This window comes from Chiroxiphia lanceolata, chromosome 18 (assembly GCF_009829145.1).
Source record: "Chiroxiphia lanceolata isolate bChiLan1 chromosome 18, bChiLan1.pri, whole genome shotgun sequence".
Taxonomy (NCBI): domain Eukaryota; kingdom Metazoa; phylum Chordata; class Aves; order Passeriformes; family Pipridae; genus Chiroxiphia; species Chiroxiphia lanceolata.
Genome location: NC_045654.1, coordinates 7,645,480 through 7,668,625, shown reverse-complemented (window position 1 = coordinate 7,668,625; position 23,146 = coordinate 7,645,480). Strand labels below are relative to the sequence as shown.

Sequence of the window (23,146 nt, the reverse complement as noted above, 5' to 3'; positions counted from 1 at the left end):
CCCCTCTGGGCGGTGCCGCGCTATGCTCCCGCTTCACCGGCTTGGACTGGACCGGCCCAGCACGACCCGGTTTGTCCCGGCCCAGCCCGACCTTTCCGGTGCCAGTGGGGCCCAGTGCCGGCTGCTCTCCCCGCGCGGAGCCGGTGAGGAACGGGCGGAACGGCAGCGGTGGAGCGAGTTGGCGGCCGGACCCGGGGTGCGGACCCGGGGTGAGAGGAGGGGGCTCCGGCCGCGGCCCGAGGGGACCGGGGGGTCCCGGAGGGTCCCGGGGCCGCTCGGCCCGGCCCGACCGGCCCGGTGTCCGCCGGGGGCGACGGTGAGGGCCCGGGGGCTGCGGGGTCCGCGGGGCGAGCGGCGGGGAGGGAGCCTGGGCCCGGAGTGGGGGGGCTATGAGCGGGGTTGGGGGGCTGGGAAGGGACTGTAGGGGCTGAGGGAGGTCTGAGGGGACTCTGAGAGCGGCCGGGGGCTGCGAGAGGGTCTCGGGCGAGCTGCGAGGAGGTCCTGAGGAGGCTGTGAGAGGGGCCCGGGGAGACTGTAAGAGGAGTCCGGGAGGATTATGAGAGGGGCCCTGAGGGGGCTGTGAGAGGGGTCTGGGGCGCTCTCTGGCTGCTTTGCTCGCGGCATGGCCCAGTCTCGAGGTGCGGAGCCTCCTTCGGGGGCTGTGTGGCTCCCAGTCCTGCCCCCACAGCTCGGGGGTGGCACCTGCTCGGATCCCACCAGTCCCCGTGTGCCGAGAGGGAAATCTGGCCAAAGAACTTACAACTGCCCAGGGAAGATCTAAACCTCCAAACCACCCACAGGGAATGTGCTGATCTGTGCGGGAGCTGCCCCAAGGCCCTGGGTGGGATCATGTGTGTGTGTAAATGAGCATTGCACACTTCTCCTGACGAAGGGACCCCTCAGGTGAGTTCCTTGTCACTGGCTCTGGGTGTTTTTTGTCTGGTGAGTGGCAATAAATCAGTGTCCCTTGTGCCCTTTGCCCCCTGTCCCTGCCTGTAGAGGTGTTCTTATCTGTGAACATAATAGAGGCTGGAAGGGGAGGTGGAGTTCAGGAGTCAAAAACAGTGTCAGAACACCAGTTTATTTTTTTTTTCCTCTCAAAATCTCCCTGCCTGCAGCAGCTGTGGACTGTGCTGGAAGGTCCTGTGTCAGTGTGTGTGTCCTGGGGCAGCCCCGTGACAGGGCCCTGCCTGTGTGTGCTCACATTTATTCCTCTGCTGTTGGGTTCTCCCCTCCCTGGACGTTGCTGCAGTCAGTGCAGAGGCAGAGAATTGCTCTACCCTGTGTGTTTTCCCCCCTCTGCTCCCAGCTTTCCAGGTGTCTGCTCCGCAGAGCCCCAGCCATGTTCAGTGCCAGCCAGAGCTCCCGGGCGCAGTTCCTGGACAAAGCGCGGCAGGCGCGGGAGGAGCGGCGGGAGCTGAAGGAGAGGGAGCGAGCGGCTGTGCAGCTCCAGGCCCTGGTCAGGAGGTTCCTGTGTCGCTGCCGCCTCCAGAGGGACATCAGGTGTGTGGGATTCATGGAATCATGGGGTGGGTTGGGTTGGAAGGGAGTTAAAGGTCATCTCATTCCAACACCCTGCTGTGCCAGGGACACCTTCCACTCGTCCGGGTTGCTCCAAGCCCTGTCCAACCTGGCCTGGAACACTTCCAGGGATGGGGCAGCCACAGTTTCTCTGGGCAACCTGTGCCAGGGCCTCACCACCCTCACAGGGAGCCATTCCTTACCAATCTCCTATCTAACCTTGCCCTCTGGCAGGTCCTGTCACTCCAGGCCCTTCTAAAATGTCCCTCTCCTTTCTATCCCTTTCCATTTCCCTTCGCCTTCCCTTTTCCCTTTTCCTCCCCTTTTCCTCCTGGAATTCTACCTTTGTTCTTACCTGGAGAGGTTTTCTTGGCTTTTAACAACTCATTTTTCTCACTTTGATAGGAAGGAGGTGGATGATTTCTTTGGTACAAATGAATCTGGCTCAAGTAAAAGAAGTGCTCTGTCTGTGTTCAGAATTGCCAGGAAGCTGCTGTTTGTGTTTAATCCCAAAGAGGACAAGGAGGTGAGGACACTGCCCTGACCTGCTGCTTTTCTTTTGACAATATGTTTTAGCATGTTAAATATGTTTAATTCATTATCCAGTGATCCTGTAGGTTCCTGCAATGTATTTTGGCCTCAGCAATGTGATCTCTGTCTCCTGGTCCTTCCTGGAGGGATCTGCCTGTAGGAATGAAACAGGAGATGCCTTGAATTTTTCAGTAGTGGTTCTATATTCAGGGCATGGTTTGGTGGATGTTTTTCCTGGTGACTGTGCCAGCTGCAGGAACTGAGCAGTGCTGAGGGTTTTGGCACAGCATTTCCCCAGGCAGGGACCTTGTGGCAGCTCCCAATGAGCTATGCTGGCTCTTCGTGTCTGATCTATGTCTGTTGATATCTGATATATCTGGCTTGTCTTTCTGACCATGCCCTGAATTTGTGGGTTCAGAGTGAAGCCCTGAGATAATGAATTTTGCTCCAGGAAGCTCTGAGGGCTGATTGTAAGGAAACAACTGGGAAATGAAAGGCTGTGTTTAAACTGCAGCAGTGGGTGATTTTTTTCAATCTCTGTTCCATTGAAGCCTGTGCTGCAAATGCAGTTTTCTGTAGATACAGCATCAGAAAAAGCCCTATGCATGTTACATACACATTTTTAAGTGCCTGGCATCCCTCTGAAGCTCTGCACTGCAGCAATTGGGTACAATGGTGAAATAATCCCTTCTAGTTCCTCTTCTCCCTCCCCTTCCAGCAGCGAGTCCATCCTGTGCTGAGCCAAGGAGTGGACTCTACTCCTTCCCACTCCATTTTCAGATACTACTCTCAGCTGGGATAACCCCAGCAGCCAGTTCCTTAGCTCAGAGTGGCTTTATACCTTGCAAACATGTGGGAAATACATGGCCTGAACATGTAAAACTGGACTGAAATCCACAACAGGTGTTGTGGATGTGATGGCTGTGTTCTGCTGGGATGTCCAGGAGTCTGGGACACTGCTGCACTCCTTGGCACCAAGCTTGCTGAACCCCAGCTTTTCCTGGTGCTGGTGAGGGAGGCAGTTTAGCAGGGAGGCTGCAGGAATTCCTCCTGTGGATGAGCACTGTGCTCAAGGAGGGAATTCTGCCCAGCAGCAGCGTGCATGTGCTTCCAGGGAAGGAGCCGTCGGCACTGGCTGGAGTGTGTGTGTGTGTGTGTGTAGAACATTTGCTGTTTGATCCAGGGAGATCTTGCTCCCTCTGCTGAGCTGTTCCTTGTGCTTTTCCAGAACAGCTCTTCCTGTAGTTAGAACTAATCCCACCTTATTATTTCCCTAGAGATTTGAAAAGCTGTGCCGCTGTATCCTTAACAGCATGGATGTGGAGAACGAGCCCAAGGTCAGTAGGAGGGGTTTGATTTGGAGTGGGGGGGGTTGTTTGTTATTTTTAATTCTATGTGTGGGGATTTACATGGGTGATATTTGAATTTTTAGCTTTCAGAAGCTTCTGGACTCTGCAGAGATTCCATGGTGAAAGTTTGGACAAGCCCTTTAGTATTGCTCTGATATTTTTATTGTGTACAGTCATGGGAGTTAAAGAGCAGTTGATTCTGGGGTGGGTGGTGTCCTTTGACCAGGGAATTTGGGGAGAGAAATATCTTGGTCCCACGTCTGGGGTGAGTTACAAAACTTCTGGCAGTGTGCTCTGCCAAGCACAAACACTGATCACTGAGTGTATCCCCCTTCCTCAGGTGTGGTACGTGTCCCTGGCTCTCTCCAAGGATCTCACACTCCTATGGATAAAGCAGATCAAAGATATTTTGTGGTTTTGCTGTGAATTTCTCAAGCAGCTCAAGGTAAGGACTGTTTCGTTGTGTTTTCTCTCCCTGCATTTAACAGTTGGCACGAAGGTAATTAGGTTTATTAACCCTGATGTTTGTTATCACAGCCTGACATCCTGCAGGACTCCAGATTGGTCAATCTGCACCTCACAATGCTCGTCACCTTCACAGACACTTCGACCTGGAAAATCCTCCGGGGAAAAGGTTTGTGCATTAATTCTTTAAGATTTGGGACTCGCTATTAAAAGCCTCCGAAGGCCCTGGCACAGGTTGCCCAGAGAAGCTGTGGCTGCCCCATCCCTGGAAGTGTTCCAGGCCAGGTTGGACAGGGCTTGGAGCAACCTGGCCTAGTGGAAGTTGTCCTGCTCATGGCAGGATGTGCAAGTGAATGATCTTTAAGGTCCCAAACCATTTTGGGATTGTGGTTTTGCACCTTGTCCCTTCCCCATGGTTACCACAAAGTTTCATTTTGCTCCTGTGCTTGCACAAAACAAGGATTCCCTTGGGATTAGGCTGTTCCCCTTGAGATTAGGATGTTTCCCTTAGGACACCAACAGTTGTTACAATGTTTTTGTAATATTCCAATTCCCCACCCCAAGTGTTCCGGGGATAAGGGGATATGCTTTTAGTTCTCAGTTTTTGTAGGAAATACACATAGACAAATATTGTGAGGAAATGAGACTTCCATCTCAAGCAAGACCATGTGAAATGCTGCCCAAATGATGGCGTTGTGGATAAGGACAAGGACTTTGTGCAAGGAGGGCTTGAGCAGTTCCAAAGTGCTGTATTGTGTGTGGGGAAATGCAGAGTGGGGCTGTGATGCTGTTTTGGTGACACCAGTGCTTTAACCCAAAGGTGAAACCCTGAGGCCTGCAATGAACCACATCTGTGCAAACATCATGGGACACCTGAACCAGAAGGGGTTTTATTCTGTGCTGCAGGTCAGTCTCAGCTGGTACACTCCTATCTCCTCTTTATCCAGACAACCCCAGTCCTGCCTGTGCTCCTTCTCCTAAGAGAGCTATTTGGATCTGTGGTGGAGTGTCAGGAAGAAGCTGCTGGGGATTTGTCTGTGATCATATTTTTCTCAAAACAGTAAAACAGAATCTCCCTGCTCTCTCCTTTCTGTCTGTACTGCTGAATCAAAATCCTCTTAATCATCTCATGATGAGATGGACGAGGAGGAATCTTAAATATTTTTCCTGAAATTTGCTGCTGCCACATTGTATGGGTTGGGTTTGTTTACTGCTCTGTTGGAACTTATGTAACTAACCTTTTAAATGAGAATTAGATTACCAAACTATTGCCTGTTAATTAGGAAAGCCTGAGCACCCTGTGAGTCCAGGTCCTCAAGAAATAAGTGCTGTAGCGCGTCTGATTTGAGTGCAGCTTCTCTGTTCTGCCATTATTAACCTGGAGCCCTTCTAGTGCTGCCAAATAACTTGTAGGAACTGGATTTTTGGTTCCTTTGGTGTCCTTTTTCTCTGCATTAAATAAACTTGATGTCTTTCAGGAGTAATCATAATTTTTTTTTTCTGAGTACTACAAGGTTTTTACTTTATTTATTTGGTTTTTATTCCAGATTTTGCTAACTAATGGCTTGGCAAGATCCAGACCTTCCTTGTCCAAGGGCTCTTTAACTGCCATCTTCTCCCTGGCACTGCGGTAAGGGAGCTGGAGCTGCTCCCGGGGATTTATAGCCAAACTTGTCTTAACTGTGCTTTTTAAAGACTTCTCCTTCTGCCAGTGTTTTCATGCCTTTGAGAGCATCACCCTGATGAAAGAAGCTGCTTTAGGCAAATGGCTTGCTTTGCTGTCATCCTTTTTCAGCTCGGAATGCCTTTGAGTCAGTAATTAGTGTGAGCTTTCTCTTGAGGGTGCAGCTCAGCTCAGACTGCAGGGTCTGTTTGTTGAACCTCAGAAGGGTAGGAGCTCTCCAGGTGAGCTGGTTGTGCCTCTCCACGATGAACTGCTGCTGCAGGTGTACCTGTTACTCCATCTGCAGGGGAGAGGTTTGTCCCTGAAGCAACACTTTGGAAACCTGCAGCCACTAATGAGCATTAAAACCTCAGTGGTTAATTGGGTGTCACTTCCTTTCTGCGCTGTCACTGCTGGGATGGTGAGGGTGTGATGGTCAGGAGAGGAGCAATGGGTGTCTATGTCACCCAACTTCTTCCTAAGGAAAGCAATTAGTTACTGATTTTCTGGCACTGGGGAGAAGGGGAATTAGGAGGTGAACCATCTAACCCTGAGAGTGTTGTGGGTGTGCTGTGTAAAAATGCTTTATTCTCTGAGCTGTCTTATATTCCTTTGAGCCAGAGCAGTTCTGTGAACTTGCTCTGAGAAGAAAGGTGTAAGTGAATATTGTTTTTCTTGTGATGCTTCAAGGCCAAGTTGGGCAGGGCTTGGAACACCCTGGTCTGGTGGAAGGTATCCCTGCCCATGGCAGGAGGTGGAACCAAGTGGTCTTTAAGGTCTCTTGCAACCCAAACCATGATTTTCTGATTCCTGCTGAGGGAAGAATCAGTAACCAGTTCTGAACAGCTCAGTTGAAGGCTGTCTTGCTTTTCTGGGTCAGATTGTGCTCTGAAGTGTTCCTCTCTCTCTGTAGCCCTGTGGTTGCTGCACAGTTCTCAGACAATCTGTTGAGGTCCTTCCTGATCCATATCATGTCTGTGCCTGCTATAATGACTCACCTTGCTACTCTCACACCTGAGGTAAGTGGGTGATCTCACAGGACCAAAAATTTGCTGATTATCACATCAGGCCACTTGTTATTCCATTTTATCAGCTCTTGGAACAGAGCTTTTGCATTTCTCTCTTTGCCATTTTCAACTCTGTTGCGAAAGTGCTTGATCCTTACAAATACTCTGGCTTTATAATACAGACATCATTAACACCAGTGGGATGATGGGCTGAACTGCCCTAAATTAAATAGATAAGTAATGAAGGCATATATGACCAACAGTTTGAATTTTTCATGGCCCTACTCTTCCATTTCTGTAACTATAGACAGAGCTGAAGCAAAAATCATTCCGTTGCACGGCAGAGGATCTGAGGAGGTAACTAGTGGACTGTCCATTAATCCAATTTAATCTGCTTGGTGCAGACAGGCAGGTTTTGTGCCAAATGGGCATCCTGTGTCCTTGTAGACAGATGATTGCAAAGCTCTGTCTACAACTACTACATGACCTGTTCACCTGCAAGGGGTTTTATTTCCCAGGCCAGCTCCATGTCAAACTCTCTGTAGGGCAACAGTCTCAACTTGCTGCTTTCTTTGGAAAGAAAGGCCAGTCCCAGGTGCTGTGGCAGATCAGGTGTGGGGCTTTGTGTGGTGCCTCATGGGCAGGTCAATTGTGTCTTTCAGCGTCTGGCAGTGATAGAATCTCACGATCTGTTCCGCAAGTTCATCCTGTTCTTGAGCCGCGAGGCTCAATGCCGAGATGTTTGTGTGTGCCTGGAGGGGAGCCACACTCTCTGTTTGCTGGGTAAGCACCTGCAACACTTCTTAGTATGTTTGGAAGAGAGTCTTGAGTCAGATCTTCTTTCTCCGTGGGTCAGAGCTGCCTCCAACTCATCATTTTTTAATCATTATTTAGATAATGATTTATTTATATTTTCCAAATAATAACTGAGACGTATTTTGGGACATTACAAACATGGTTTAAGACCTCTGCAGATGGAGGAAGGGTCAGAGACTTGCTTGTGTCTCCATGTCATCATGCTGAGCTGGGAAGCATCATCTCTGCCAGCTTTTGACTTGGACTCCGAGAAAGGAGAAAGTATTGAAATGTGGCAGACTTGGATCCAGTTCCCTAAATGGACATGCTGCTGAAATACTTAAATTCACATTTCGGTAAAAGTAGCAAGATTAACAGTTGGAGCTCTGGAATAAGCATGGATTGTAGCTTGTAGTCCTTTGTAGAAGGTGTTGGTGGCACTCAGATGAGAAGGTGGCCAAAGGGACATGTCACTGGAAATGGCTTGCTGCAGGGTGACCTCTAAGAATCACTATTGGCAGAAATCCTCTCCTGGGCTTGAGGAAGGATTGGTTTTACCTGTAACTACTGTCCCACAGCATCTGTTCCTGTTAAGTCATGCTTTTCTGGTCATTCCTCCAGGTAACCTGGTGTTCCTGGGCTCCCTGAATGACCAGGTCCTGGAGGAGGAGACAGCCCACTTTGTGGGGGTGCTCATCCACATGCTCTCCTACTGCCAGAAGTACGTGTCACAGAAGAAATCCAACCTCACCCACTGGCACCCTGTTCTGGGCTGGTTTTCACAGACTGTGGATTATGGGTGAGTGGGAAGGACCTTATGGGGAGAGATGATTAAGCCTCTCCTTTTATTTCTTTTCCTTTTTTTTATATGTTGCAATGTGTTTTATGTCTTGAGATGAACAGTGAGAACCTGTTCAGAATAATTTCTCAGATTATTTCAGGTTCTATCTGCACAATGTAAATTGTTGCTTTCATACACAGACTACTCCATGAGTAAATTCATGGTGTGTAGTTAAACTGGTGACCAGTGGCCATACTGGTACACTGATACAGCACCTGTGTATCAGCCCTTCCTATGAGGACCATCTGTAGGGTGGGAGCATATTCCAATTTGGATTATGAGCAAATGTATCAGTGTCACTGCCTGGTGTTCTATTCCAACCTGCCTCCCTGCCTTTCCTTCCAGACTGAATGAGTCCATGCCTCTGCTGACAAAGCAACTGCAGCACCTCTGGGGAGTCCATATGATCCGCATCCTCTTCAGTGATGTGCTCAGCAAGAAACTGCTGGAAAATCAGGAAATAGCTCAGCTGCCAGCACAGCCAGTTTCCCCTCAGAACAGCCTTCCTATGAAAAGTCAGTTCTGGAGGGTTGTAATGGGGGCTTTGTGTGTGTATTTGTACATGTGTCTCTCTCCCAGGCTTGCAGGGCTTTGGCTTTTCCACTTATGCTGAAAGCTTTGAGTAATTACTTGCAGCAGCTGCTGCTGCTGAGGTGGGGATATGATCTCTCCTATTTGTAATTCCTGCTCAGAGTGGCTCTGTGACCTGGGGCAAAATCTCTTATTTGGTGCTGGGAAAATATTTGCTTATTTTAGCAGTTTCCTTTCATCCTTTCTGGAGCTGAAGTGTTTACTGCATAACTTAGTATTTCCCAAGGTAAGGTGAGGGGCAGCTTCCTCTGTGACAAGCAAGGTGAAGCTGGTTCATGCACCTGTGACAGGTGATGGTTTTGCAGAAGAGGATTTGCAGTAACTGTAAATCAGATATTTTCTAGATGCTGCCCATAGCACCAGATCCTGTGGTTACTGCAGTTGGAATCATGGAATCACAGAGCTGTTTGGGTTGAAAGGGACCTTAAAGATCATTTAGGCCACTCCCCTGCCATGGACAGGGACACCTTCCACTAGACCACGTTGCTCCAATCTGGCCTTGGACACTTCCAGGGATGGGGCAGCCACAGCTTCTCTGGGCAGCCTGTGCCAGGGCCTCACCCCCCTCACAGGGAAGAATTCCTTCCCAATCTCCCATCTAACCCTGCCCTCTGGCAGTGGGAATGGTTTTGAACATCACTTCTGTGCTTCTCTGTCCCCAGACCTGTTCAAGAGAGCGTTCCAGAAATCCGCCTCTGTCCGGAACATCCTCAAGCCGGTGGGGGGGAAGCGCGTGGACTCCGCGGAGGTGCAGAAGGTTTGCAGCATCTGTGTCCTGTACCAGACCACCCTGACCACGCTCACCCAGATCCGCCTGCAGATCCTCACAGGTCAGGGCCCCTCTGTGCTCTTCAAATCTCTTCCAATGTGCAGAAAAAAGAGATTTCCCTTATTAAATTCTGTTGACTTGTTGGTAGTTTTATTACTGACAAGAGTTTATTGACTGGCTGGGGTGGAAGGCTTGTTCCATCCTGAATCATCCAGCTGGTCAATAACATTCAGCACTACTTGATCAAGCATTAACTCTCCAGAATACAAATTGAAGCAAGTTTTCCTCTTGTGAAACCTTGCTTACACCATGTCAAACTTCAGCCTGAGTCAGTGTTTTTGGGAAGGCTGGCAATATTAATCTTTCTGTGGTGGGAACACTGGATGCTTTCATACATCTTGGAAACAAATTACCTGTCTTGGAAATGGATGGAGGAGGAGATCAGCACTGCTTTGGTCTGGTGGGTAGAGAGAGTGCAAAGCTGTGGGTGCTTTGTGGCTGTAGTGGTGACCAGGGGTAGAGCCTTGTTGTATTCCCACCTCCAAGATGCTGGAATGGTGATGGGATCACACGAATTTATTATTTTCTGAAGTTGCAAAAGAATTAGGGGGAAAAGGCTTAAGATGTGCAAACAATGCCTCATTAAAAGCTTTTTTTTTTTCTGCTTTCCTGGTGATTGTACATGTCCTGTTAATGCAGACAGCCTTGGGAGCCAAATGGGATGTTCATGTTCCTCTTCTGCTTTGCAAGAGGGTCTTTGAGCTCCAAGTCACAGTCGTGACTTCACAGGCAGCAGAACGAGCTTTACTGGGTGTGCTTTATATTTTCATAGGTCTCACCTACCTGGATGATCTGTTGCCCAAATTGTGGGCTTTTATCTGTGAGCTGGGACCACAGGGTGGGTTAAAACTCTTCTTGGAGTGTTTGAACAATGACACAGAGGAATCCAAGAGGCTGCTGGCCATGCTGATGCTCTTCTGTGACTGCTCCCGCCACCTCATCACGTAGGTAGCATGTGGGGGCTGTTCCCTGCATTTGTAATATGAAGCTGTTGTGTTCCTGAAGTTTTAGGAGAAGTAGTTAAGGTTTTATGCCTTTTCATGAAGATAATTGGGCAGGGTAAAGCAGCAAGATTTTGGGATGAAGTCCTGAGAAATAAAGGGCTTCAAAAGGACTTTCCCCATAGCCATGTGCTGCTTCAGGAATATCCAGCTGACTGGACTGGTAATAAAACTGGGAGGAGAAAGAAACAGCCCAAAGGATGGGAAAGGGGGTGAAAAATTGCCCTTACTGGTCAGGAGAGGCAGTTCTCTTAGCTTGAATGGTGCAAAAGTTTTTTTGGGAGTGATAGTGCAGGTCCTTCTAAGCCTGAAACTCTGGCTTTGCTTGTATCTCAGACTTTCATACCATCTTCTCTTAGGATCTGCTATCAATCAAAATCCATAAATAAGGTTTAGTTGTTTATGACTTTAGATCCTCATGGGTGTCAGTTGTCATAGAAATAAGAGCTGCTGCTAAAGGATAATGTGCCTTTATGAAAATTTCAAAAGGGAATTAAATTTACACTTGTGCATTTGCATTTGTTTGCTCTGACAGGATTCTTGATGACATAGAGGTCTATGAAGAGCAGATTTCATTCAAGCTGGAGGAGCTCGTTACCATCTCCTCTTTCCTGAATTCCTTCGTGTTTAAGATGATCTGGGATGGAATTGTAGGTAAGTGCTTTTAGTAGCTTGAGTTGATACTACTGTTAAAACAACAAATGGCATTAATTTTGGAATTTGAAGCTTCTGCTAATTATTACTTGGCACAAAATCCACTACTATATGGGAATATGTCCCAGTCTCTTGATGTCCAGATGCCACTGTCGTGCTTGGCACCAAATACTGAGCACTTTCCTATTTCCAGTAAGAATTTGTGTAACAAACAGGCATGATAGGCATGTTGGTTTTTGGCAGGGATAAAGTTTAGTGTGGCTGGGCCGTGTGTTGGACAGTAATGCAGTGCTGGGACCAGGCCTGCTCAGGTCTCTGCAGATATCTGGTGTTGATCTGTCTGCTGGTTAATTTGGGTACAGCTCAGCTCTGGTAATTAGATGAGATAGTCCAGTTCTGTTGTGAAATGAGATGGCTTTGATGTAGCTCTGATCAAAGAAGACACTGTGTCTCCTGCGAGGCACAAAATCCGTCCCTTCGAGGGCAGTGGAGGTCAGGAGGAACACGCCTGTCCTGTTACGGTGGCTGGTGATCAGTGGGTTGCTCCTGGCCACTCCTGTTTTCTGGGGTGCCTGGACATGGCTGCTTTGTCCCTTCTGTGCAGAGAATGCCCGAGGGGAGACCCTGGAGCTGTTCCACTCTGTGCACGGCTGGCTCATGGTGCTGTACGAGCGGGACTGTCGCCGGCGCTTCGCTCCCGACGAGCACTGGCTGCGCAAGTGAGTGTCCAGGGCAGGGGTCATGTGCAGTTCTGTGCCTGTCCCAGTGCCCCAGGTCCTCTGTGTAGCCTGGTTTGGGATCCCTTCTTTAAATTCTGCCTGTGAAATCGAGGTGAGAACTGCTCCCTGTGTTTGCAGTTAAGGACACCTCTCATGTGGTGCTGCTTTTCCGTAGCGTGAGGTTTAGGTGGTGCTTTGAAACCTGACTCAGCACCCAAGAGCTTGAGTGCCTCCAGCCTTCTCACCTTCTTACAAGGGTGCACCTGAGCACTTAAGTCATCTTTGAATCACTGCAGGTTTCCTGTCTCCTGCCCCCAGCTATTCCCCACACCTGGGCATTTCTCAGGGATCTCTGAAACTCTGCCTTTCTTTGTAAAGGGACCTCAAACCCAGTGTGCTCTTCCAGGAGCTGGACAAGGACAAGAAACGAGCCCAGCTGCTCCTGCAGTACATCCCACACGTCATTCCCCACAAGAACGTGAGTGGTACGGGGGGCAGAGGATGGAGACTGAGAAAACACTGAGCTGGGTGGGCTGGGGTGGAAGGGACACGTGTCTGGAGCATTTTGTGATTGAAATGCCAGTTGAATAGAAGTCTTCTTCTTCCTTCCCACCTCTCCCCAGTATATTTCCTCTAACTGTCTTGATTTCTGTTGTTGAGACAGAACTCATTTGTGTGGGTAGCTGCATGGAGTGAGTGGGTGCCAGTGGCATTTCTGGGCCCAGCTGGGATCGGGACAACCAGAAGTAGTTCTGGGTGTGTGTTCCAAAGCCCTGCTACACTGCAGGATAAGGATCCTTGTGGATGAAGACTGACATTTGTTTTCTTTTTGAAGAGGGTGCTGCTTTTCCGAAACATGGTGACAAAGGAGAAGGAGAAGCTGGGGCTGGTTGAAACCAGCTCGGCGTCCCCTCACGTCACACACATCACCATCCGCCGCTCACGGATGCTGGAGGTGAGGCACCTGTCCTGCAGGAGCCAACCAACAGGGCAGCACCTTGGCCTGACAAAAACATGGGCCCAGAGTGTGTTTTTACCTTCTCTGTGGGTGTTGAGGGACCCATCAGTCTCAGAATTGATGATACAGGAAAAATGCTGGACCTTTGTTCAGTTCAGCTGCTCTAAACCTGGAGTTTTGACTCAGAAAATGCTGCTCTTTTTGAACACAAGGTTCAATAGCAATGCAGGTTTCTATGGTATATCTTTCTCCTCTCTCTGCTGCATGTCTGTGTGGGTGTTTTACGTGTCTCCCTCCGTGACTGTGCTCTGGATCTCCTGGTCTGTGTAGGATGGATACGAACAGCTCCGGCAGCTTTCCCAGAACGCCATGAAGGGAGTGATCAGAGTGAAGTTTGTGAATGATCTGGGAGTCGATGAGGCTGGTATTGATCAGGATGGGGTCTTCAAAGAGTTTCTGGAAGAGATAATTAAAAAAGTGTTTGACCCTGCACTCAACCTGTTCAAGGTATGACCCAGGTGCTGACTGTGGTGACCCCCTGCAGACAGGAACAGCCTGGCTCACTGTGCTCTTACCTCTCTGCGCAGACCACCAGTGGTGATGAGAGGTTGTATCCATCCCCAACATCCTACATCCATGAGAACTACCTCCAGCTCTTCGAGTTTGTGGGGAAGATGCTTGGGAAGGCTGTATATGAGGTGAGCCAGAAGCACCATAGCAGAATATTGTCACTGTTGGTACAGTTCTGTGGGGGTACCTTTGAGAGCTTCTCTTGTGCTTGGGGAGGTGCTACTGAAGAGGTGAGTTTGGAAAAAGGACTTGCACAAAGATACTCATCATGGAACAGCCTGGAATTTCTTCAGGCATGTGTTAAGAATAATCTTGGACATAAAACCTGGGACACACTTTGATTATTCCTCATGATGCTGGGGGCACCAGCTGGAATAGTCTGTTATTTTGGTGTTACACCTTCCAAGGATCCATTTGTTGGTGCCTTAAAGGGACATGTCAAAAAGGAGGATGGAGTGACAGAATGACCCACTCCATGTAAGTTCTTTTAAAGGAAACATCGAGTTCCCCTGTTGCCTTTTTGCACTTGCTGCACTAATTAATGGATTTTAAGAGGATGTGGGTTTTGTAGCTGATTTCAATGCCTTGCAAAGATGCTCTTTGCACTTTTTCCACATCACAAGCTGTACCTGCAGGCCTTGCAGGTAACCAAAGTTATCACACATAATATGTGTGGGGCAGGACCTTACCTGTGCATTTTTCTTGACCACAGGGAATAGTTGTGGATGTACCATTTGCTTCCTTCTTTTTGAGTCAGCTCCTTGGGCACCACCACAGCGTCTTCTACAGTTCCGTGGATGAACTTCCCTCCTTGGACTCTGAGTTCTATAAAAATCTCACTTCAATTAAGGTTTGAGCATCAACTTTCCTGTTGTTCTCCTCCCTGATCATTGCTGTTAGAAATAGTCCATTACAAGTGCCTTTGGGGTACTGAACTTTTTTAAAACCACCCTGGATGTAACTGGTGGTTCTGCTGCTGAACACTGACCTTCTTTCCCTTTCCCTGTTTTCTCCAGCGTTATGATGGTGATATCAGTGACCTGGGCTTAACACTGTCCTATGACGAAGATGTGATGGGTCAGGTAGGTTTTTATTCAGTGAGATGTTGGACCTTATCCTTACTTTGTCCCAGACACCCTCTTTGTGCTGTCATGGAGTAGAATCATAGAATATCCTCAGTTGGAAGGGACCCACAAGGATCATCAGGGTCCAGCTCCTGGTAGATGATGATGAGCAGAATTCTGGGCACTGATAGAATCCACAGCCCTGGCTGTTCCTCCTGGTTAGATCCCAGCTGTTCCTCCTGGTTAGATCCCAGCTGTTCCTCCTGGTTAGATCCCAGCTGATCCACGTGGGAGTGTCTCCTCGTTTGTCTGGCTGGTGCTACCAAAAGAGCCTTTGAAGCACTGAGGGGTCCTGAGGGTTGTTGCCCACTGCTGTGGTAAAGCCTGGGGTGCCAGAAGTGGCAGATTTAGTGTCCTTAGAGCAGAGAAATACACCTGCAGTCAAATTTGTCAGCAGAAAACAAATATTATTCTCTGCTGAGCTCTCTGAGAGCTGGTGTTGAGCATCTAAAAGCCAGGAGTGTGTCCCAGTTCGCGCTTTTTACTCTGGAACTGTGTTTCTGAGTGTAGTCAGGTGGATGCTCTGTGTGGCCCATCTGAGCAGGAATCCCCATGGGACTGACTGGGAAATGAACTTGTGTTTGATTGTGGTGAGGGCTGAGCTCTGCTCTTCCTTACAGAAGAAATAAATGCCTGTGCTGCAAGGCTGGCTCAGCTTCAGGGCTTCTCTGAGCTCAGCTCAGAGATTCAGTATTTAGCTGTGAGCAGAGAACAGCTTTTTCCACAAAAAGGTTGCCCTCTGACCCTTAATTTTTCTGCTGCCAGGGTTTTTTCCTTTCTAGTTGAAAAAGGGTTTAATGCTTTCCCTGCATAACTGGTTTTCCTTTCTTTTAAAGAAGAATCTCTGTGTGGGGAGAAATTCCTTTTCTTGCGGCATAGCTATTTCTGTCAGAGAGACTTGAAGTGTGTGAGGAGGTCTCTTGACCTAGAGAAGAAAAAGCTGTTTGTCAGTCCCCTAGGAAGGCTTGAAGGTACTTGGTTGCACTTGAGCCCTGGGCTCTGTGATGTTGTGTGAGCGTAGCTGGAAAATCTGGGGAGATAAGATAAAAATGCCTTTGCTGTCAGTGTGTTGTGGCTGCAAATTCCATGGGGAGCTCCCAGCCTATGCTGATCCCGGGCACTGAGAGTAGGATAGATCCAGTGGCACAGAGACCTCTGAGTCAGGGAGTGTCTGTCTGGGGCAGCTTGTCCTTGAGAGCTTTGCATGCTACGTTTTTATTCCTCAGCTGACAAATTTGTCCAGGAGCAGCACTAGCCATGAAAATGCACCTGCACAGTGAGTGGGAAGAGCTGAGTGTGGACACAGCCCTGCTCTGCACCACTAGAGCTGTGCCCACTGCAGGACACCTTCCTGCTGCCTCAGGATTGCTGAGGGTTCAGCTTTGAGGGCTCTTTTGAAAAATAAAAGTTGGAAACAGGGTATAGAGCCCAGCAATGAGATACGGAAGGCTGTGGAACGCTAAGGTTAAAAATAAACCAGGCTCTCCTGTTTTCCCTGTGCTTTGGCCGTGCTGAAGGAGCCAGGTGGGATGAACTGTGTCCCTGCTGGGGTAGGGGTGTTGGGCACAGGTGAGCTGAGCTCATTCCTTGAGCTGTGCTCTCTCCTGACCTTGGAATTCCCCTGGAGCTGAGGCACGTAGGCCGCTCTGATGTGTGAATAAAGACTTTCTGCCTCAGTTTGTGCAAAGATGAGTCATGTGTAGCCAGCACCTGGAGGGCCCTGCACTGTCCCTGAGCTGGAGGGGAGCACCAGGCTGGGAGATCCTTCCCAGCTCTCTCCCTTCCTACCTGGAGTGCCCAGCTGGAGGGACAGGAGCTCCTGGACGAGACTTGTGGATCAGCCAGCTTTAGGTTGTGCTGTTAGACTGAGTTATCTGAGGCTCTGAGCATGTTCAGCCCCTGGATTCTGGGATTGTGACAGTCCCCCAGGGCTCGTGGAATTGATTTGTGTGTGGTTCAGCAGTGATGGATCAGGCTGCAGAGGAGGCTTCCTGGGAGAAGGGCTGGCTCTGCTGGTGGGAGAGCTGGAGTTCCTGCTGTTCCATTGCTCTGTTAATAGTTAAGCGAAACTGGTTCAAGGCAGAAGCAGGATTATTACTTAAATTTTAAATCCTACTGTTTTATTGTAAAAATAAATGTTTTATGGGGAGGTAACAGCTTGGTATGGTATTTCCTTCCATTGTGGTTCCAGGCAGTAATTAGCAATCCAATCATTTCTTCCTTCAGCTTGTTTGCCATGAACTTGTTCCTGGAGGGAAGACTATTCCCGTTACCAATGAAAATAAGTAAGTACAGCAATTACATTTTTAAGGTCACTACTGCAAAATACTTTATTCTAGTTCCTTGGGCTTGCATCTGGAATGAATTGAGATAGATTGGAGTAGAAGGAGCACATAAATATCTTAATGGAATTTGCTGGTTACAGTTCATCGGCAGAAATTGTATTAAATTTGATTTGCAAAATAAAAATTGACAATTTACTTCTTGAAACAGCACTTCTGAGGTCAAAGGCACACAGTCAGGGAGATTCTGCAGGATTTAGTGATGGTGATGGATACAGACAGATGGATTCAAAGCAATTCAGGCACACGGTGGTGAACACAGAGGGCACAGATGCTCAAAGACACCTTGGAGCAGACAGATCTCCTCAGAATGATAACATGTGGCAGTTGTATAAAGCACCGTGGTCGGAGCAGACAGTGGTGAATTCAAATGCAGTCGACAGTTGTTCTTTAGACACAGGAAATGAGAGGAGACACTGAGCCCTGGGGCTATTTTCACAGATAACCGGCTTTTAGATAGTTATCTCAAATGTCAACTCGGGAGCCTGAAAGCCAACCCCACCTTTTTGTTCCCTTCATTTTTTTTTTTTTTCCTCTTCCCTATCCCCTTCAGTGATCATAAAAGCAGGATGAAATATCTATTAAGCAGATGTGTGTTTGAACTGGTAATCTGGGGGTTGTTCTCTTTAATGGCAAATGAAAGCTGCGTCCTACCTGAGGATTTGGCTGTGCTAGTCGTGCTCTGCAGTCTGATGTTCCCAGTCTTTTCCCTTCTCCAGCTCTGACCAGGGAGTTTGCATTTGAAAGAATCTTCCTCTGCCTTGTCAGAAGTCAGCTCAGGGAGGAAGTTGAAAATCCTGGATGTTGCTCTAATCATTTACAGTGGAAGCTTTTGAAGCTTTTGCACACAAACCGGGAGCTGGGAAGGAGCAGAAGTGTTGGGAGATGAAGCAATCTGGGAACAGCTGTCTGGGAATTATGGAGTGAGGTGACCTGGCCAAAAACCCAGTCAGTGGGATCATGGTGGGGTCTGCCAGGGAGCTGAGGAAGAAGAATCAGCAAATTCAGGTGTTTTGCCTGTGGGTGAGAAGAGAAAGCCTGATGGTGCCTCCCTGTAACAAACAGGGCTCTTCTTCCACACTCCTGGAGGGAGATGGGAATGTGCTGTGTGGGTTTTGGTGTGCTCATTCTCCAGCCATGGGGGCAGGAGCACTAGAAGAGTGTCTGCCTGAGGATCTGATCCTTTAAAGAGGGTGTGTGCTCCCCTCTGTGAGCTGTGTCTGCCCAAGGCTGATCAAGGGATTATTGGAACCAATTAGCCCTAGGTTGTGCAGGAGCTCCAAGAAATGAGCAGAATCACAGGGGTGGGGAAGGGAGCAAAGTCTGGGCAGAACAACATCTTTATGTGCTTAAATAAAGTTCAGAGCCCAGGATAGGAAAGTATAATCCATTTCCAGGCAGTGACAGTCCCTTTGGGGCTGGAGAGACAGGTCAGGACTGGCATGGGGGTACCCCTGGCTGCTCCATCCCTCCCTGCCACCTGCCCTGCCCTGTCCCACCCAGGATCAGCTACATCCACCTCATGGCTCACTTCCGGATGCACACCCAGATCAAGAACCAGACAGCTGCTCTCATCAGCGGCTTCAGGTCCATCATCAAGCCCGAGTGGATCCGGATGTTTTCCGCGCCGGAGCTGCAGCGCCTGATCTCCGGGGACAACGCTGAGATTGACCTCGAGGACCTGAAGTAAGTGAGCAGCTCATTCTGCTGGGCCTCCCCTCAGCAAGCCAGTAAACTGAGCCCCTTCATCACAGACTGGCTTGTCCACAACTTTGTGCTCCTCCTCATTGGAATTTGAGGAGCAAGCAGAGATAGAGCTGAGGAACATGTTCCTTAAAGCTAATTTAGATAATTAATGAATGGGAAGGGTCCTTTCTTCCACTGTTTCCTGGGAACAGAATTTCTCCCTGCCCTTCCCTTTCTTCTGACCAAGTGCCCAGTAAGTGCTGGTGGGGACTCAGCGTTGTCAGTGTCAGCTGGAGCAGTGAACTGACTCATGGCAGAGGGTTTGGAACAGGATGAGCTTTAAGGTCCCTTCTAACCCAAACCATCCTACATGACCGATCCTTGCAGCACTTGTCAGCTGTGCCCCTCCTGCTGCCATGACACAGGCCTGGCAAAACCTTTGTCTCCCCAGAAAACACACCGTGTACTACGGGGGCTTCCATGGGAGTCACCGGGTCATCATCTGGCTGTGGGACATCCTGGCCAATGACTTCAGCCCCGAGGAGAGAGCCATGTTCCTCAAGGTGAGTGGGAAATCATGGCAGCCCAGCCTGGGCTTTGGGTGGGTGGGCCAGTGCTGTTCTCCAGTTCCCTGTGTGCTTTCTGCCACTAATAAAAGGAGTATCAGAATCCTGGACACCTGAACATGCCCAGCAGGCAGAGTTCCTGTAAATGCTCTGGTGTCACCACAAATGCTCTCCACAGCTGTCACTCCTCAGGCAGGGCTGTGCACCAGAGCTCAGTGCTATTGGGGTGCACAGTGCCAGTCTCAGCAGTGCTGTGTTATTTCTGTGTGGCTATTCCTGCCCTCTCTGCTCCCATCTTCACTCTCCATCCCTTTTTCAGTTTGTGACCAGCTGCTCCAGGCCTCCACTTCTGGGCTTTGCCTACCTCAAGCCTCCTTTTTCCATCCGCTGTGTGGAAGTCTCTGATGATCAGGTGGGCACCCTGCTTACTCCTGGCTTAGGCATTCTGTCCCCAGCTTCCCCAGCTCTGTCTGACCAGGAAACTCTTAAAGTGGGAAGATTAGATGTTAGCATTAGGAAGGAATTCTTTCCTGTGAGGGTTCTGAGGCCCTGAGGTTGCCCAGAGAATTTGGCAACCAGAGAAGCTTCGGAAGTGTTCAAGGCCAGGTTGGACAGGGCTTGGAGCAACCTAGTCTAGTGCAAGGTGTCCCTGCCCATGTCAGGGGGTGGCACTGGATGAGCTTTATGGTCCCTCCAACCTAAACCATTTCATGATTCTATTTGTGCTCTATAGGATACAGTGAAAACCACCCCACCCCAATAGAATGCTCATGGCTGCACCTGCCTCTCCCCACACACAGCCACTCTGGGCTCTCTCTGCCTGTGTTTTTCCCCTCAGGATCTCCCTGTGTTCCCCTGTTCCCCCCCTCCCTTGTCTCCCTGCGCACTCTGCCCGTGTCACAGCACTGCAGTTACAAGCAGAACTCCCTGTGGGCAGACAGAGCCTTGGGGTTTGGCTCTCCCTGTTGCCACTGGCAGGTTTTGTACTGGCAGCCCTGCCCATGTGCAGGCCCCGTGGCACAGGAGGAGGTGACAGCTGTGTGCCTGTTGCAGGACACGGGGGACACTCTGGGCAGTGTCTTGCGCGGCTTTTTCACCATCCGCAAGAAGGAGCCGGGCGGGCGGCTCCCGACCTCCTCCACCTGCTTCAACCTCCTCAAGCTGCCCAACTACAGCAAGAAAAGCATCCTGAGGGAGAAGCTGCGCTATGCCATCAGCATGAACACTGGCTTTGAGCTGTCCTAGGCGGCCTGCACTCGGTATGGGGCTCGGAGCTGCTGCCGGAGGAGAGGCTTCATGCACGGAGCCTGGATCAGCTCCCGGGAGCCACGGCTCACTTGAGGGCTGGAGACATGCAGCTGGGAGTGGAGGTTTACAGGGATCCCGGGAAGAGCTGCTGGGCTCAGGGCTGGCTCTTCTTGGGCACGGCTCCAGACTGGAGGAGGTGATGGGCCTGACCCAAAACACTTCACTTGACACCCACATAAATCGTCTTTCAAAGCAAAACCCCGGGGGAGCACAAAAGGAACATTCCAAGTGCCAGTCAGATTAGTGACCGTGAGACCCCCAGCAGGCTGGGCAGGCCGGGCAGCTGCTGCTGTGGGAGTGCTGCTTTTCCCTTTCCCAGGAGCTGCTCTGGGTGGAAGTGAGTCTGTGGGAAAGGCAGAGAGATGACAGAGCCCACAGGGAGACGAGTGGGAGGCAGCAGCATTGGATGTGCCCCAGATGGGCACTGCTCACTCAGGTACTGCAGGGGGGTTCCAGGTGCCCTCCAAGGCCCTTGGTGTGTCTCAGAGAAGGAACCACGTGTCAGACCTGGGAAGCAGCAGGTTAAACACGAGCAGATGGACCCTGTGGCTCTCGGGAAGGTCTGGGAGTGCTGGAGGTTAAGAGCTGGAGCAGCAGGCGTGGGGTCAGTATGCTGAGCCAGCTGTGCCTCTGCCAAGTTCTTGCCAGAGCTGGGGCTTTGGATGGGAAGGGAATGTGTCTCAATTTCTCAGGAGCAGAAAAGGTTTAATTTCATGTAGTTTCCAGAAGGTGAGAGCTCCAGAGGACACGGCTCAGGCAGTCCTCGCTCCCCAGCACAGTGCTCAGGTGGGACAGGTTCCTCTCTGGAAACCTCCACTGGCAAAATTCCTCTCGGATGGAAGTTTCACTTTGTTTGCAGGCCCTTTTTCTTAGGGAGATGTGCTGTTTCCACCCAGGACTGGGTCTCTGTGTAACAGCCACATTTGCTTTGTTGCCAAACTATTTATTTTGGTCGTTTTGTCTCTTTCTGGCCTTATGACGTTTGCCTGTAGCAGGTGACTTTGCAGGGTGTGACAGGGGTGTTGGGAAGGTGGGGACCCTTCCTGCCATTTCTGATGAAGTCCAGAGGCACCTGCAGGTGTCTCTGCAGTTTCCCACCTTGGTCCCTTGTGCTGTTGCAAGTCCTGCCCCAGCCTGGGACAGGGAGAGGAGAGACTGGGCTGTTCTTGGGCTGTCCTATCTGTGCTGAGATTCTGGCACAGAGGAAAACCATGGCATTGCCCTGTTTGGGACAGGATTGAAAACAGTCACCTCTCCTTCACCCCACTAATAAAACAAGCTCCTGTACAGGTTGGTAGTGTCTGCCCTGGGTTTCCTTTCCCCTCCTGGCACTGGCAAACCTTACCCTGCTCTGGCTGTGCCCTGCCTCATCTGCTGCCCTGCTGGTCCATCCCACGGGATTCCTGTCCCCAGGTGTGCTCAGCATGGAGAAGGCTCCTGGACTCTGAGAGACCCCCTTTCCCACAATGTTCCACATTTCAAATGGATCAGAAACACTCGGCACCGACCAACCACGAGCAGAGAGGTGGCCTTTACCTCATCCTCCTGTCCTGCTGCAGATGCTTTTCAGAGAAATAACCCTTTTTTTAGAACTGATGCCTGGAAATGCATCTGGAAAGCAATGTCAGGATCTTTTTTCTCTGTCAAATCCGTGATATTAAACAGGAGTGATGGGAAGTGTTGGTGCGGACAGGAATGTCTGCATCCACAGGGTTCAGGGCACTGGGCTGTGAGTCAGAAATTAGAGAAATTAAAGATGATAGGAAATTTCTCTCTTATGTTTTTTTTTTTTACATAGAGCATTTTGGCATTAACCAGTTGGTGACTGTGTAGTTGGGAGGTCTAGGCAGTAGCCTGGACCACTCATAGTTTAAATGTCACCCAAAATCTCCTTTTTTTCTTCTAGGAAACACAGTGTGTTGAACTAGAGCACAATGAGTTGTTGAACACTGAAATAAAATCCTTGCTCCCCTTTTCCCTTTGTTCCTCAGGAGTACAATTCCTAGGAAAGATCTTCCTACAGACTTAGCTTGGTCCCTCCAAACCTGGAAATGTTGCACTGCGAGACGCTGCTCCCCATTGTAGCTGGTGTATAAAATGTGATTGTGTGGTGACTCCCCGGTAGCTGGGGACTAGAATTTCTGTGGAGGGGCTGATTTCTGTGTCCTGGGGAGGCTGGAACGCATGTTTACCTGAGCAGAAGGTGTGGAAGGTGTGTCAGTCCTGCCTGCTCTGTGTCCTGCAGGTGTTGTGCAGGACAGGGATGGTTGTGCCACGGGAGATTAATGAGGAGCTTTTCTATCCAAGCCTCGCTGCCGTGGAGACCTTGGTTACATCCCTGTGTGTCAGAACTGCAGAGAAAATAAAGGTGGTTTGAGCTCAGGTGGTTGGATGTCTCCTTGTCCTTTCCTAGGGCAGGGAATGCCTGGGTGGGCTGCTCCTGGCAGAAGGGAGAGCAGAGTGTGGGGGGCTGGTACCTCTCAGAGAGCACCTGCCTTTAGTGGGAATCTGCCTTTACTCTGAGGTGGGGAGACCCTGGCACGAGTTACCCAGAGAAGCTGTGACTGCCCCATCCCTGGAAGTGTCCAAGGCCAGGTTGGATGGGGCTTGGAGCAACCTGGGATAG

General features: G+C 49.8%; 1 protein-coding gene across 3 annotated transcripts; it reads left to right on the top strand.

Moving 5' to 3' along the window:
* Positions 1 to 20: 20 nt before the first annotated feature.
* Positions 21 to 22,902, top strand: UBE3B (ubiquitin protein ligase E3B). 3 transcript variants are annotated; one of them, XM_032706051.1, is made up of 29 exons: positions 238 to 316; positions 801 to 903; positions 1,310 to 1,503; positions 1,927 to 2,047; positions 3,330 to 3,389; positions 3,742 to 3,846; positions 3,939 to 4,035; positions 4,687 to 4,772; positions 5,414 to 5,496; positions 6,443 to 6,548; positions 7,199 to 7,319; positions 7,953 to 8,130; positions 8,518 to 8,687; positions 9,426 to 9,593; positions 10,365 to 10,536; positions 11,129 to 11,247; positions 11,852 to 11,966; positions 12,345 to 12,444; positions 12,802 to 12,921; positions 13,255 to 13,431; positions 13,512 to 13,622; positions 14,207 to 14,344; positions 14,511 to 14,576; positions 16,845 to 16,903; positions 18,464 to 18,646; positions 19,098 to 19,209; positions 19,532 to 19,624; positions 20,266 to 20,471; positions 22,427 to 22,902. In XM_032706051.1, exons 3-28 carry the CDS (start codon positions 1,343 to 1,345, stop codon positions 20,455 to 20,457), a joined length of 3,213 nt encoding a protein of 1,070 aa, XP_032561942.1. In that variant the 5' UTR covers positions 238 to 316; positions 801 to 903; positions 1,310 to 1,342; the 3' UTR covers positions 20,458 to 20,471; positions 22,427 to 22,902. The 3 variants fall into 3 exon arrangements, with proteins under 3 accessions (XP_032561941.1, XP_032561942.1, XP_032561940.1); XM_032706050.1 differs by lacking the exon at positions 238 to 316 and adding an exon at positions 21 to 143 and having other exon boundaries at positions 20,266 to 22,902; XM_032706049.1 differs by having other exon boundaries at positions 20,266 to 22,902.
* The last annotated feature ends 244 nt before the right edge of the window (positions 22,903 to 23,146 follow it).

Coding starts and splice junctions, on each gene's coding strand:
- UBE3B (XM_032706050.1), top strand. CDS start 1,343: ATGTTCAGTGCCAGCCAGAGCTCCCGGGCGCAGTTCCTGGACAAAGCG. Junction 2,048..3,329: donor ATCCCAAAGAGGACAAGGAG/GTGAGGACACTG, acceptor TTATTTCCCTAG/AGATTTGAAAAGCTGTGCCG. Junction 13,623..14,206: donor TTGGGAAGGCTGTATATGAG/GTGAGCCAGAAG, acceptor TCTTGACCACAG/GGAATAGTTGTGGATGTACC.